General features: G+C 38.7%; 1 protein-coding gene across 4 annotated transcripts in view; it reads right to left on the bottom strand.

Annotated features, from left to right (window-relative positions):
• The window catches only part of CRADD (CASP2 and RIPK1 domain containing adaptor with death domain), a 367228-nt gene that overhangs the window by 299147 nt on the left and 51357 nt on the right, over positions 1-16724 (bottom strand). The window contains exon 3 of one of the 4 annotated variants that reach the window (XM_063614284.1): positions 11401-11681. The exons of the other annotated variants lie outside the window; for them this stretch is intronic. Within the exon in view, the coding sequence (XP_063470354.1) occupies positions 11665-11681 (17 nt within the window). The 3' untranslated portion in view covers positions 11401-11664. Of the gene's footprint in view, positions 1-11400; positions 11682-16724 lie in introns of those variants that run through there. 4 annotated transcript variants of the gene reach the window in all.

Raw genomic sequence — 16724 nt, 5'->3', positions numbered from 1 at the left:
CTCTATAAGAAGTGAAGAGGGGGTTTACATGTTTACAATTTGTGACTTGGAAGTTGCAAATTCAAGTACATTTTAGATATGAGTAAGTGGCAGCTAGGTCAGGGAACCCAGTTTCTTATTCAAAATTGGAATCTAATAGAATTATATTTGAATATACCAAAAACTTTCCATGGTTAAAATCAGAGTGCAGAGGAAAACCATTCTTTTTAAAATGCAATTATTATTTTTATTTTATATAGTGGTGGTACTAGAAACTGATCTATTATGATACCAAAAACAAAACAAGAAAATCAAGGAAGATTTTGCAAGGTAGAAAAACTTTGAGTTTTAAAAGCAACAACTACTTATGGTGAATGTTTATTGTTTTTTATTAAACCTCTAGAATTATGTATAAGTAATATTTGATGTTACTTGGATTTATTTTAATTTTACCTTGCAAAATTTTCAAAATTAAGGTGCTTAAAATCTCTTTTAAATGGTTGCCTATGATGTTACCATCACAACAAAGTGGTACCCAGAGGGGTATGGTAAGCAGAATGTCAAAGATCTCTCCCGAGAAGTCCCATTACCCAGTTATTCAATCATGCACTTAACTAGGTACTGCTATGAAGGGACACTGCAAGCGTGATTAAGGTTACTAATCAGTTGACTAGCGAGATTAGCCTGGATTATCCAGTTGGGCCACTGTAATCACATGTCCTTTAAAAGTGGAAGAGAAACACATTAGGGGAAGGCAAGGAAATCTAAAGCAAATTCTGCACACTGTGGCTGCCTTTGAAGATGTAGATGGGCAACCTCTAGAAGACCCTGGGTAATGGCCAGCAGTTAGTGCTCTCCAAGAAAGGAAACTGGGCCCCCAATACAACTATCGCATGGAACTAAATTCTGCCAATGAGCCTGGAAGTGGATTCTCCCCTGGAAGGCCTACAGGTACAAGTCCAGGCCTGCTGCTCCCTTTACTTCAGCCTTGTGAAGGCCCTGGACACAGAAGCCAGGAGAGCCAACCTGTGCCAAGCTTCTGACCCACAGAAATGATGAGAAAATAAATGGATATGGTAAGCCACTACATTTGTGGTAATCTGTTATGCCTGTAATAGAAAACGAATACAAGGGGTAAAGCAAAAAAGAACCAAAAATGAGCACACAAGAGTCTGTTAAACTCATTTATCTTTATTTAGTGATTTCAGCTAAAGCACAATAAATTACATAGAAACTAAAAATAAAATAGAAAACAAAACTACCATAACAGAGAACAGGATATAAGTGTGAAATAATCAAAGGAATTTTTAAAATAAAAAAAAATGTTGCTAACATAACATTTTATTGCATAATTTCAAGCACTACCTTGAAATTGGAAATTTTGCCATTGTTTCTAAACAATTCAAAAGAAGATGCATAAAGCAAGGATCTGGAGCCCAATATGTGATTATAGTTGCCCTGAATATAAGAAGAGAACACTCATCACGGTCTTCAAGCATGCACCACCCTCACTAAAATATATGAGTAAGAATAATTTTAGGCTTTTATTATTGAAAGGACAGTAAGAATAATTACACACGGAATTCAGCTTACTATAAGGAATAATGTTCTATTAGAGACCAGCCTGGGCAACATGGCGAAACCAAATCTTTACTAAAAAATACAAAAATTAACCAGACGGTGACGAGGGCCTGTGGTCCCAGCTACTGGGGAGGCTGAAGTGGGAGGATCGCTTAAGCCTAGGAGGTGGTGGTTGCAGTGAACTGAGATGGCCCCATTGCACTCCAGCCTGGATGACAGAGCAAGACCCTGTCTCAAACAAACAAACAAAAAAAGAAATAGCATCCTAATTATTACAGATCTCCAGCAATGGTATAGACTGCTTCGAAAAGCAGAAATGTTATAAAAAGATTCCTAGAATCCCATAGAAAAATTGGCCTAAAAAACCTCTATATTGTAACTCCAAAATTCTGATTCCATTAACTTAGTAACACAGGGAATACTGGCATTATCGGAGTACTAGTTGTTACTATTACTCTATATGCCACATTAATTCATTAAATTTAATATTAGGTATGCAGGACAATCGTCATAGCAACATAAATTATTAGCATTACAAGTTCCTAAACAGAAATATGCAAAATACTAAAACGAAACTATTTTAAAGGGCAGACATTTATTTTTAATTCTGCAGGATTTCTTTTCAAAAGTGAAGTTTGGTGTAGCCTCTGGTCTGGGGCGGAAGATGAGAATGTGAGGGCAGCCTGACCCCCCTCCTGATGAGGAGGGACCCAGCGCATAACCTGTTTAGGATCTGGAGCCGCACAAACACCTGACTCGCCCCTTCAAAACAAGATCTGCGGAATCGCTCGGGACACAACAAGAAATTGCCGGCAACCTGTGATCGCTTATTTTTACCGACAGTGGGAGGCGGGCAGTCAGAAGGAATGCCCATTTCTCCGGTGTTCCTTCCCAGAAGCAAATGAAAGTGTTTGTTTATGCAAGATTTACGTTTCACTCAGGTTTAGGTTGGGTTTGTTTCCTGGAGATTGAGCTGAGTTTCCCTGGTTTTGCTGTAGTGAGGACAAGCTGATCGCTCCGTATTTACCTTTCACTTGGGCCAAATTGGACAAACGCAAATAAACAGGTCTTGCAGGCGCCCCCCGGCAGTCGGCGCCGCCTCCCCGTGCTGGGCTGGGCAGCCGGGGCCCGCAGAGGCAGCCAGCGCCCTAGGGCGGCTGGGGCCGCGCGCCTCCCTGCCCCGCTGCGCAGCCCGCGGGTGCCCGGCCAAGCGCTGGCTTATCTGCGGCTCCCACAGCGCCCCCGCACTCACCAGTTCCTAGAGCAGGGATTCCGAGAAAAAAGAAAGAGCCGGGTTCCCTAGAAACATTAAATTAACACAAGGGATCTGGAAACAAAACAGCAGATGCCTGAAAGTCTTCTCCTTGACGGCTTCCTGCCTTCTTGGAAAATCTTTGCATTAAAATAGATTGAATTACCCTGCTCTGCCAGATGCTGCTCGGGAACTTCATTTTGGGCTAACATGAAAGGAGAGTTTGACATCTTTTAAGGGATTTTTCTTTTCGAGGTGGTTTGAAGAGCGCCTTTGGGTTGCTGACATTAGCAAGGACCCATGGCTGAGCTTTTTGCATTACAGTAGGGAACTTTCCATAACAATGGCTAGCAAATCAGATAACAAAGATCACGGCGTGTAGAGGAGACGTGGTGGAGCATAGAATGAGCACTAAGGGTTCAGAAGCAGAGGTTCCTATCTCTGGGAAGAGCCTAGAAAGAGCACAGGCCAGCTGCCTCCTTTTACAGGGGAAAAAATGTCTTTTATTTCTAAGCCTACTTATTTTGATCATAGCTATGAGAACTATCTAATGGCATTTCCAGAGAGTCACAAACGAGCAGAAAGTCTTGTGAGTAATATTTTATCAGCCTCTTTGTTCTAAAGCCCATGGTCTAACCTCCACCGACCCCTATCTACAAATTAATCAGACCATATAATTTGTAAATTCAAACCCAGATTAATAACCACACACCTTGAACAGTGGGTCTTCAGCACAGAGTGTATTCCACTTTCCTGTCATGTTAACTTTCATATTTAAAGAATTTTGGTAGCTGAGAACAAGATCCAAAGCTTCCTATGAGGTATCAGGATTTTACAGAGGAAATTGTTTTTACTGGAGTAGGATCTTCTTTGACATTTTAACTTTTTTTCATGATAACCTTTGGGAAAGGACGCTATAATCCTTAGTCGCTAATTTATATGTGTCATGCTTTCTAGTAAACTGGAAAATAACCTACAGTCTTAAAAGGATTCTATGCTTATCCCAAACTTAGGAGCACGAGATGGGGGGAAGTATATTACAACAAGATACTCTAAACAAAAATAAAATTAAATATCCTTGCCTAAGCATGAAAGCAATAAAACTCATCTTAAAGCAATGCAGTCAGACAAAATCATTGCATCTGTAATAAGGGTAAGTATACAACTCCGGGAGTTAGCAGCCCTAAATATTTCTGTTCTAAGGACACACAAGAGATACACAAAATCTATCATTCCTCCCTGATGTACGAAAAAATAAAGGGCAATTTCATAACACCTTTGGTGCTTTCTAACTTAATAGCTGGCCTTCAGGAAAAGCAAGTACGATTTTTGAGTGTTTATAGGAAAGCAAAGGAAAATGTTGCAAAAAATTACTTGGCTCAAAGGCCACAGAGAAAGCCGGAATTTGCAGGACTCACCAAGCTACACAGCTGTTTTAAAACCGAAAGTCAAACAGCTTTTAAAAGGTATTAAGTATTTTCTGCAACAAAATTATCAAATATACATACTTCTTTTTATACTGCAAATAGACATTTTATTTCTATTAGAAAAAAACTATAGTTACACAAACAATAACTAGACTGCTGTAATAAATATAACTAGCCACATAATACTAGTCAACACTGGCTTTTTAAAAAATTACCAGAGAATTTCAAAATGATTCTGAATGATCAAGTGTGACTCCTATATTTTTTAGATAGGCATTGATGTTAAGAATATGGCTTTCACAGAAATATAATCCAATTTATCTTATTTCCATATATTAATCATGGCAACAAATAAAAATGATGACAAAAATCACTAAGATAGCTTCTTTAAATTTTTTTAAATTAAAAAACAAAATCTTAGGTAAATCTGACAATCCTTCTCCAAAATTGTTTTTCGAAAAAAAGTCTTAAGGTCATAGAAAAAATGTAGATGGCTTATAACACTTAGAATTCCTTTTAGTTAATGAGAATCTCATTTTTGGAATTTCTTCAAACTTAACTGAAATGTTAATGAAAAAGAGAAATATTTAGATGTTGAGAAAAAAAGCTGTTCTAATTATTCTGCTTCACTATCTAATTTCAGCTCATCAAAGTTAAATAGCTAGTAAACAACTGGTCTGTTTTGGCAGATTTATTTTCTATTTTAAAATTCATTACTAAACAGATAAGGTTACTGCTAATTAAAATTCTGAATCCAAATGCCATACATGCTGTTGTAAAAACTGTGCAGTTTTAAATATATTTTTACTTCTATATACTTTTGAATCTTTAGCCAAACTCCTCCAGTAAAGTTTTAGTTTATGATGTTTTCTAAAATAAAAATATTTGTATTTTATGCTATAAAAATCAATAAATGTCTTCTAAAGTTAGGTGCTCCAAAATAAATGATTCAAAAGTTTTAATGAAAGCCCTCTTATAATTAAAGAAGGTGATTGGTAATGAGGAGGAAAATAGGAGGCATATTTACAATAAATCAAAAGCAGAATTGTGATTAATGGGCTCCACAATGATTATTAATGCTCTCCCTATAAAATACTGGTCTTTGTATTAATTTAAAAGTACAGACTGGGTTTTTTCCTTTGTTAAATGAAAAATATTTTTTTTCCTATTTTAAAATAAGAATGACTATTTTAAAAACAGAAGACTACGTCCAAGATCTTTCCCTTTCCCCATTTCAAAATTAGGAGTTTTCTTTTTATCTTTCTGAATTCTTGAAATCCAGTGACACTGTCATAGCTCTGAGAACCAAAATAATAGAAACCACTAACTGTAGGAGATAGCCTTGATGCTTTTGATTATATTTTCCTAGAAAGATTTTTATGATATTAATAGCTTTTTTTTTTTAGGAACTCCTCTAATGCCAATAAGTGAGAATCTAAATCTCAGGAGTTTAGGCAAATTTAGCCCATCAGCATAGCCTAAAAACAGGATAATTTAATAAAACCTAAATAATACCTTAGTTTTTAAAAAATATGTTATATACTTTAGATAGATATATATATATATCCTGTTAAGATTAGTGGGTACCAACCTCATATCTGTATTGGAAATAAGCAGGGTGCACATTTTTAAAAGGAAAACAGGCTACACTACTACTCAAAGTCTCCTCAACATTTGGATGCAGGAGAGAAATGGAAAGAAAGTCGAGTTCATTAGGGCTGGTGCCCATCCCATGGCACTATACTTCCTCCTATCCCCTGACCACTGCCAAGGTCGGTCAGGATAGGTGGGTTCGTATCTCTACATAGTCAGATACCTGTGTATTTTGCTGGGAGAAGGGGGAAAAAAATAAACAAATAAAAATAAAGCTCTCTATTCCCAAACTCCCTGTATCCTTTCAAAGTCACATTTTATCAATGGAAATTAAAATGATGAAGAAAGAAACCACTAGTAACCTAAATGATAAGTTTCCCCTTAAAAACACATTTTAACACCAAGAGGACTTTCTTCTTTCACTTTCTTCCTTCCTCCCTTTCCTCATTTCTCTCTCTTTCCTTCTTTCTTTCTCCTTCCCTCTCTCTCTTTTCTCTTTTTCTTTCTAGCCAGAGTTTGTGACTTACTAATTATTTTTATTCTGTCTGAATAGGGTCCCTGTTATCTTTTGTGATTTTCTGAAATGAAGTTAAGATTTCCATTATTTATGAGACTAAAACAGGAGGTTGACACTTTATGCACAAAAAAGAATAACCAAAGGTTACAATGACACCAGTTTTAGTTTTTATTGAGGGCTGGCGTGTGGTGTGGTGCAGGGCATGGTGGTGGGAGTGGGCTGAGGCAGGTGTGAGGAATGAGTTTGTTTCTTCCAAGAGAAGCATTTGCTTTGGTCAGTGTTGCTGCAGTCCCAATGAAGGGGCCCACTCTGCCAGCTCTTCCGGGTAGACTTCATAACAGAGTGGGCAGGCTCAATTCTCTAGGAAGCCTGACGTTGGCAACTGCATCTCATGGAAGAATTCCACAAAGGGTTAAATTAGGGTGAGACTGTCAACAGGCTTCAAAAAGGCAGAGTTCCAGGGCCCATGCCTGAGGTCTCATGGGCCTCCTTCAGGTCCTCGTCCCCACAGTCTGACACTTTTGGCCCTTCTCTTCTCCAGCTTCCCACCCCATTCTTCGGCCAGTCCTTCCTTTTTTCCTCTAACCCTGCAAAAAATGAGCAGCGCTGTTGTTTTGTTCCAACTGACAAAACAGCTAAGAAACAGCAGAACATGACTGCCCTTTGCAAAATGGGCCATGTGATCCTCCTAGCTCAATTCAACACTTACAGTAAAAACGAATAGAAAGGGAGCTGTTTATGAAACTCTCCCTCTTGCCTTCGGAATACTCTCATCCTCTGCCTTCTCAGCCTCCTAAATACCCAAGTGAATTTATATAATGAGCTTTATTTTATCACCCTGAAATTCTTCCTCAGTCCAAATTGCTAATGTGGCAGGTTCCAGCTGCCCAAATTCCCTAAACAACATTGCCTGTTCCATAAAAAGCATGCAATTGCAAGCACAGCAGTCCTGCTCTGGTTCTTAGAACTATAAACTGACTACCCAGCTCCCTGGCCCAGGAAGGCTATGAAACAGGCAACATGGACAATTTAAAGGTGTACAATATCCGAGGTTCCATTTCACCCTCAAGCAGCCCAGAGTGAACAAGTTAAGGCCACCCTCCATTTTTCTTCTGGCTACTATATTGATTCTCTGGAAACTCTCTCTGCTCCAAAAGAAACCACCCAATCCCATGGAGAAAAGGTGACACTGAATTTGCACTGCTTTTTATGGTTGCATTTGTTTGACTAAGAGGGAGCAGAGTTCCATACGACAGACTGCTTTAGTTGGGTGACTTGAAAATAACACATACCAGATTAGTTCCCTAGATGCAGATTAGTACAAAGTTTGAATCCTTTCTTTTAAATTAATTAATGTAATCTCAATGTTTACATAATAGGCATTGACTTTCATCTGGCACATACAGTATATGACTCTGCCTTTAGCAAAAATACCATTCAAGCTATCTTCAGCAGATGTGAACGCTTTATTTTTATTTTGAGGACTCCAAAGAGAGTCCATAACCTACCTTGGCATTTTCATATCTCAAAAAAGCTTTCTTCATACTTGCAATATAGTAATATCTAAGTACTTGGACATCTCTGCACAAAATATATGGGTCCACATATCCCTGTTTTTCCATATACTATTCCCTCTGCAACCTTGTTCACATAGCAAACTCAAATTTATTCTTCAATAGGCAGCCTATGCCACCTTCCCTCAACTATCCCAAACCAATAGTCATCACTGCCTCCTCTGCCCCTTGTACATTTCTCTATGTGGTCTCACCAGACAGTACTATGTTTGCTCACATGTCTGGTCTTACCAGACAGTACCATGTTTGCTCAAGTCAAAGTTCCTTGAGGAACTAATTGTATTTGTATCTCCAGTGCCTTGCATATTTTGTATCACATAATAAGTTCTATAAAAGAGAACTAAACTGATGTGGCTATGAAATGACTTACAGCTTTTAACTGGAATGAGCCTCGTACAAGACTCACATAGATGCTGGTGGTGATCCTAAGTTTCTCATGCTGTCATCTGAAATCATTTGCTCTTGCTTTACATTCAGAAGAGAAAGAAAAACTGGCGACACTTCTCTGGCCTCTATATCATAATTAGACCAGGGGTAGGAGCTGAGAAACTAGAAAATATTTAGCCTACCCCTAGTCACACCCTAAAAGACATCAATGTCTTTTAACAGTTAACACACCCTATATCCACCCATTATAACTACTTGAATTGGCATGGATGGGAATAGAAGATAGATTTTATTGTGGAGAACAGAATAAATCTAATAAAAGAAAGAACTAGAGGAAAAGTTGGGGCTAGTTGATGTTTTTAAGTAGAGATGGGAAAAACATAAATGATGGTGGTCAGCACAGGAAGTTTTGAATATAAGGACTTTAGAAATCAATGTGGTCACTCTTTTCTAGTAATAGGCTGACCATGGACAAACATAATAGGAACATTATTCCCCAGTTCCTTTGCAATGTACTGTACTGTTATTTAAGCATCCCAGCATCATGCTTGCTTTGATAAATACAAGTCTAGCTCAATTGCCACAATTCTGCTTTGAGGCTTTCTCTTTTTTAATGATTTATATGTCATGATCCCCAAAAGTCTTTCTAAAATTATACCAAAGGGAAAGAAGCAAAAAAAGGGAAGCTTAAATGTTCTGAGGAGCTGTTAGATGTGCCTGGTGCTTGCTATGCACTTTTTTTTTGAGACAGAGTCTCCCTCTATCGCCCAGGCTAGAGTGCAGTGGCGTGATCTCAGCTCACTGCAACCTCTGCCTCCAGGGTTCAAGGGATCCTCCCACCTCAGCCGCCTACTAGATGGAAATACAGGCCTGATCCACCACAGCCAGCTTGCTATGCACTTTATATACACCATCTATATGTATACCACCCTCCCAACAACTCCACTTGGTAGGAATAATTATTCTCATTTTAAATCAGTTTTAACCTAGGTCTCTCTGGTTCTAGATCTAGTATTTTTTCTATAAATAATACTGTTCCAATTTCTTTTTTTTCTTTATTTTGTAGAGATGGGGTCTCACTTTGTCACCCAGGCTGGTCTCAAATTCTTGGCTTCAAGCGATCTTCTCGCCTTGGTCTCCTAAAGTACTGGGATTACAGGCTTGAGCTACTGTACCCGACTGACTTTTCCTATTTCTAATATCAGCATGAAGAACACAAGAAGTCAGCTTCAAAGGTAAGAGGTATATCATTCATTCATTCAACATTTATTCCACAGCTACTATGAACCAGGCACTGCAGTCTCTTTGAGGATATAAACATAAATAAGTTCTGGGACTTGACTTCAACTTGCTCACAGTCTAATGGAAAAAGAGACATAAAAACAACTTGGTTTATTCTATTTTCCCTAGGCTCTGTATTTGGGTCCCCACCCCTTGTCACTTTTTGCTGCCACTTTACAAACTTTCCATATCTTAAGAGTTACTTTATCTTTATTTACACATTAGTAAAACACAAGAAACCTGCACCATTTCGTAAGCTGCCTACACTGCTAAAATCACATCCTAGAGGGAAGTGAGATGGAACAAACCATAAGCATTTGAACTCGCTTGTGCCGCTCTGGGTTTCCATGCTGCCAGGGTGTTTGTTCATTCATTTATCTGCATATTTTGGAGGACCTACAGGAGGCCCAGTGCTAGCCAGGGAAATGGTGAAAATGACATAACTAGTGTTCTGCCCCCATGGAGCTTACCCTCTAACCTTTACAGGAAGGGGAGGCAGACAGTCAACAAAATCCTGGATTGTGATAGGTGAGTCACGAAGGAAAATCACAGGGTGCCATGAGAAAGCACATATGGTACAGGGACCTGACCTTGGCAGGGGGATGAGGAAGGCCTCCCCTAGGAAGTGGCATGAAAGCTGAGTTCTGTGAGTTGAGTGGGATTAGCTTGGTGAAGATAGGGGGAAGAGGGACAAGGAGGGAAACAGAGAAGAGGATTCCAAGCTGAGGGAACAGTGCATACAAAGGGCTGAAGCTGGAAAGAACACAATACCTCTGAGTTCAGGAAAGAAGGCTAGCGTTTGCAGAAGACAGGCAATATGAGGGACAGGGTCCGGAGACAGAGCTGGGAAGGAAGCACTGGTCTGATGATGCAATGGTGTTCTGGATTTCAAATCTCATTCTAAGAGCAGCAGAACATATTGAAAGGTTAAAGCAGCTCAGTTGAGTGCACTTAATGTTCTTTAAAATTACCTTGGCTACCTATGATTGAAGTATTAAGAAAAACACAGCGTGAAAACATGTTTCATTAATGAAAAACTTGTTTAGAATACAAAAGTGGTATAGATAAAAGAGTTCTAAATAAAAAATAATGGGTTTTATTCATAGCACTATTATCCCGGGTAAGTCATTTAATCTCAAAATATTTTTGTTTCCTCATCTAGCAAATGAAAATACTAAAAAATTCAAAATTCACATACTTGTTTTAAAAAGCAAATGAAATAACACAATTGAAAATGCTTTGAATCTCTAAAATGTAAGCTCCTTGAGGGAAGGGACTTTGACTATTTTGTTCACTACTATACCTAGGACCTAGAAGATGAATGGATGGATGGATGGATGGATGGATGGACGGATGGACAGGATGGATGGACGGATGGACGGGATGGATGGACAGACGGACGGACTGATGAACAGATGGATGGCTGGATAAAAGAAAGTAAGGGAGGAAGAGAAGAAGGGAAAAAAAGAAAGGAAGGGAAGGAGGGAGGAAGGGAAAAAAGGATGGACAGGCCAGGCACGTGGCTCACACCTGTAATCCGAGCACCTCGGGAGGCTGAGGTAGACAGATGGCCTGAGCCCAGGAGTTTGAGACCAGCCTGGGCAACATGGCAAAACCCTGTCTCCTCAAAAAATATAAAAACTTAGCAGGGTGTGGTAGTGCATGTCTGTAGTCACAGCTTCTCAGGAGAAAAGCTGTGGTGTAGGATCGATTGAGCCTGGGAGATTAAGGCTGCAGTGGACCTTGATCACCACTGCAGTCTAGCCTGGGTGACAGAGTGAGACGCTGCCTCAAAAAAAAAAAAAAAAAAAAAAAAAAAAAAAAAAAAAAAAAGGATAGATGAATGGATGAATGAATCACATCAAGCACCATACTGTGCAAATATGAAGCAAGACATACAGCGTGTGGAAGTCCACCTGAGCAGGCAGCCTCCCCAGGAACTCGATGTCACAGCATCACCACTGCTTGCCAAGCAGCCAGGCCTTCCTTCAGTGCTGGCACACTGGGCACCTCCAGCAGCTATTCCAGATGGCTGGGTGATGGGGGCAAGCACAGCGTCAGAGGCCCATGACATCACCTCTTCAGTGTGGCTGGTGAGAGGGGCGATTGTGAGAAATGAAACACTGCCTTTTCCTGCTTCTTCTTCCTCATACACTAGTCTCTGACACGCACCCCAAAGCCAAGCCCTAAGTACACATCCTTCTCCACTCATATAATCCCTACCTACAGATTCTTATTCTTTGTTTACCAAATGTAGTATTAGAATACATTTTTATATAACTTATTAACACTTTTCTTATATTGCACAGTCTTAGCTATGTGTACCCAATTTCTTAAAGAATTACAACTAAAGATAAAAAAGAGAAGAGGAAAAATATTAAAAGCCATAAGATGTTCTTTGATACTTATTAGCTTTATAACAATAATGATAGTAACCATTCGTTGAATACTGACTTTCCTCCAGGCATAGAGTTTGACACTTAGCCTATATCACTTCAAATCCTCACAACCCCCAACAAGGTCAGCATTATGACTCCATTTCTTGGGGAAGAAAATTGAGGCACAGAGCAGAATGATTTGCCCAAGGTTAGGAGGTTGTTTAGGGTAGAACCAGTGTTCAAATCTGGGTCTATTAGACAAGACAGTGTGCATTCTTTCCATTACACCACATATTATTATGAAAATCTTCTAAAAGAAATTGGACTACTTAAGATAAAAAAGAACAACCACTTATTGAACATTTAATCTGCCAGGCACTGTTATGCTCTTTACAAAAATTATTTCATTTAATCCTCTCAACAACTCTGTCAGGTCTGTACTTTTGAAATGAAGAAACTAAGGCTTAGAGAGACTAGAGTGACTTGCCAAAGCTCAAAAAACGACTAAGTGGTAGAGCCTGGATTTTAACCCAAGTCTGTCTGACTCTAAAATGCACCCTCTTAACTGCTGCACAAGAGTTCCACTATTCAAATATCATCAGTATAACTTGTATGCCTTCAAAGGAGAATGTCAAAACAGAAGAACAGGGTCAACAAACCATTTTAAAGATAATTCAAAATAACTACTGCATTAAGACACCATCTCTAAGAGCCCATTACTAACCATTTTCTCTGAGATGTTGCTGTGTTCTGTTGTCCCAAATGGCCTTTAGAACGATCTGCAACCAGTGTTTTCAATACAAGTGTTTTCCTTTTACATTTGGTAAGTAATTTAAAAATCTGTTTCTAAAACTACCAGTTCAATCAAATGGAGCTTGTAACTCTGCACCCAAATCTTTAGAGACACTGAAAATGCACACTAAAGTTACTTAGTCCACAATTCTTATTAAATAATGTTCTTTGATGGTCAGGATAATTTTCTTTTTTTTTTTTTTTTTTTTTGAGACAGAGTCTCGCTCCGTCACCCAGACTGGAGTGCAGTGGCGCAGTCTCGGCTCACTGCAAACTCCGCCTCCCGGGTTCATGCCATTCTCCTGCCTCAGCCTCCCAAGTAGCTGGGATTACAGGCACCCGTCACCAAGCCTGGCTAATTTTATATTTTTAGTAGAGATGGAGTTTCTCCATGTTGGTCAATCCGGTCTCGAACTCCCGACCTCAGGTGATCTGCCTGCCTCGGCCTCCCAAAGTGCTGGGATTACAGGCATGAGCCACCACACCCGGCCAGATTTCACTGTTTCATAATAAATTTTGAAGATTATATCAAGCATTTTAAGATACGCCCAACATGATTGTCTCCCTATCAGAAATAATTCTTTTCTAAACCAGAAGAATCCTCAGGTAGGTCTCCTTAGCTATACTTGTTAAGCTATATGGCTATATTTGTTAAGCAAACTTATAGCTACATTTGTTAAGCCAACTTTTTAAAACCTCATTTGTAATTAAGAAGGTGTTCGCCTTCTTGATCTACTGATTGGGCAAACAGGACTTCCTTTTATCTATGGAGAAGATACTCACATAACTTTCACACTGATTGGATGTGTAAACCAAGTCGCTGGCAAACTATTACCTTAAACACAGTGAAATAGAAGCCTGGCAATTCTTGGAGTAACATGTGGGAAATAATGTATGTGTGAGCACATGCCTGCGTCAACTTTCAAAAAGTAAAATATAACTACAGGAAGTACCTACATACTCCCTAAGAAAAGCAAAGTAAATATACAGATCTGGATGAACATCCCCAAATTCTGTGCTTAATCTTCAAGTTGAGATGTTCTAACAGTCTGAGAAAATCATAGTATGTGTTTTTAAACACTTTTTCAACTGGAGTCTATGTATGGAGCAAAAATAAACCAATAAATACTGCAAAAAAATATGAAGAAAAAATAAAACACTAATAATTATACCACTGTCAATTGATGGACTATCAATTGCTGATGGACTGTCAATACTGTGTTTCACAGCCTCCCCAGACTTTTTTCTTGGCATATGTGTATATGACTTGGAGTTTTTCAAATATACAGTTGCACCACAAAACTGTTTTGCAACACGCTTTGTTTTATTTTATTTTTCCATCCAATAGTAAATGAGGGTCAGCCGGGTGCAGTGGCTCACACCTATAATCCCAGCACTTTGGGAGGCCGAGGCAGGCAGATCAGTTGAGAGGTCAGGAGTTCGAGACCAGCCTGGCCAACATGGTGAAACCCCGTCTCTACTGAAAATATAAAAATTATTCAGATGTGGTGGCGTGTGCCTGTAATTCCAGCTACTTGGGAGGCTGAGGTGGGAGAATCGCTTAAACCTGGGAGGTGGAGGTTGCAGTGAGCCGAGATTGTGCCACTGCACTCCAGCCAGAGTGATAGGGCAAAGCTCCATTTAAAAAAAAAAAAAAAAGTAAATGAAGATCAATGTTTAAATAATAAATACAGCTCTACATCTTCAATTCTCTCATAACTCATTTCACCGATCTTTCACTGATGGACAAGTTTCTTTCAACCTTTTGCTTTTATAAACAATACTGAAATGAACACTGTTTACATATAAGCACTTATCAAATTAGTCCTTTCAGACAAATTCTTAGAAGTAAAAAGACTATATCAAAGAATGTAGCTTTCAATACATATTGCCAAAGTGCCTTCCAGAAAAATCATGCCAGTTGACACTACCAGCAGCAATATATGAGAGTGCAGGCTTCACACTCTGACCTTCCCTGGCTATGAATATTCCTTTTCAACTGTTGCCAATCTAATAGGCAAAACAAATGGTAACTTCTGGTTGCTTTCACTGAATTTTCTTTTTATACAAATACTGATATATAGGAGCAGTAGGTGAGTGCTATACTGAAGAGCAAGAGTTTCAGAGGCAGATAGCCCTGGGCTGCAACAGTTTTGCTAAACGTATGCTCTAGGACAAGCTGCTTTAGCTCCCTAAATTGGACTGTCCTCATTGCACAATGTAAATAATTGCACCTGTCTCACGGTATTTTCTTAAGCAAGATATGATACTAGCCCAGTGCTTGGCAGACAATAAACAGTAAATGGTAGCTGCTAGTAGTAGTGATAGCGATATAGTAGTAGTAAACAATTTGGCGGCCATTTGTATTTCTTCTCTCGCAAATTACCTTTTCATATCTTTCGTCTGATTTTGTCATGGAGAATGCATCTCTTATTTATTAACCTGTAAGAGCTCTTTATAAACTATGGGCAATAACCCTTTGGCCACTATATATGTAGCCAACATTTTCTCCACATTGACATTAGTTTTTAATCTTATTATGGTGTTCTTTGCAATTTTTGCTTAGTTAAATCTAAGATTTTTTTTTGAGATGGAGTCTCTCTCTTGTTGCCCAGGCTGAAGTGCACTGGCACAATCTCGGCTCACTGCAATCTCTGCCTCCCAGGTTCAAGTGATTCTCCTGCCTCAGCCTCCCGAGTAGCTGGGATTACAGACATGCACCACCACGCCCCGGTAATTCTGTATTTTCAGTAGAGACGGGGTTTCTCCATGTTGGTCAGGCTGGTCTCAAACTTCCGACCTCAGGTGATCTGCCCGCGTCGGCCTCCCAAAGTGCTGCAATTACAGGCATGAACCACCGTGGCTGGCTGTAAGATCTCTTTTTAGAATTTATTTAGTTTCTGCTACTGGTATCATGCTTACAAAGATCTCCACTACCACAAGATTATAAATAAAGATTAAGTATATATTTTGTGTTTTATAGATTCTTTAGTTTTTTAACATAAAATCTTTAAACATAAACAATATTGCTATTAAGTAGGAATTTAACTTTATCCTTTTTTCCTCTAAATGACTAGTATGTAATCCCAACGCCTTTTATAAATCTCATCACTGACTTGATGTGCCACCCTGGCATTAAAGAGTTGACAATTCCTAACCTGAAATTCTGAAATCATAAAGCTCTGAAAACAGAGTTTTTTGTTTTTTGCAGTTTGGTGCTTAAATTCATTTGGTGGCAAAACTTGACCTGAGCTAATGTGAGGCTATTTCTGGTCTTTATCATCCCATTTAGTGTCTGTATTAATCTGTTCTGCTGTGGAAATTTACATGAATTTGATTATGAGATACTGCTAAAAACCCTAAATTTTGAAATATAACTGGCCCCAAACATTTCAGATAAAGGACTGTGGACCTGTACTAGGTTTCCATGTATACTCAAGCCTGCTTCTAGACTTCCCGTTGTAGCTATGCTCTTATTTTCTCTTTTTTTCAATAAATGCAATAAATTACATTGATTTTCAAATGCTAAACCAATCTTGCATTTCCAGGATAAATCCCATTTGATAATGATATATTATCCTTTTTCCATTTTGCTGGATTCCATTTGTTAATATATTGTTGATGATTTTTGCATCTATGCTTAAGGCTACAATTTTTTCTTGTAGTGCCTTTGTCAAGTTTTGTTATCCAGATTATACTGGCTTCCAATTTCTTAGTTTGTCTACCATTTTGTTTATATTTACTATATTTTATGTTTTAATACTTGATGAGATAAAATTTTCCCCTCTTTTTCATTCTTCAGTAGTCTCAGGCAATGTTTTTCTGAACTTTACTATATTTTATCAAATTCCATAGAATAAAAATAACATTACAGCTTATGCTGGATTTGTATTAAATTTTAGGTTAATATGGACAAAAAGTGATACTGACATATTTACTATATTGACTCTTCTCACCAATGAA

Source organism: Symphalangus syndactylus, chromosome 13 (genome assembly GCF_028878055.3).
Source record: "Symphalangus syndactylus isolate Jambi chromosome 13, NHGRI_mSymSyn1-v2.1_pri, whole genome shotgun sequence".
Lineage (NCBI taxonomy): Eukaryota > Metazoa > Chordata > Mammalia > Primates > Hylobatidae > Symphalangus > Symphalangus syndactylus.
This window is presented reverse-complemented; position numbering and strand designations above follow the sequence as displayed.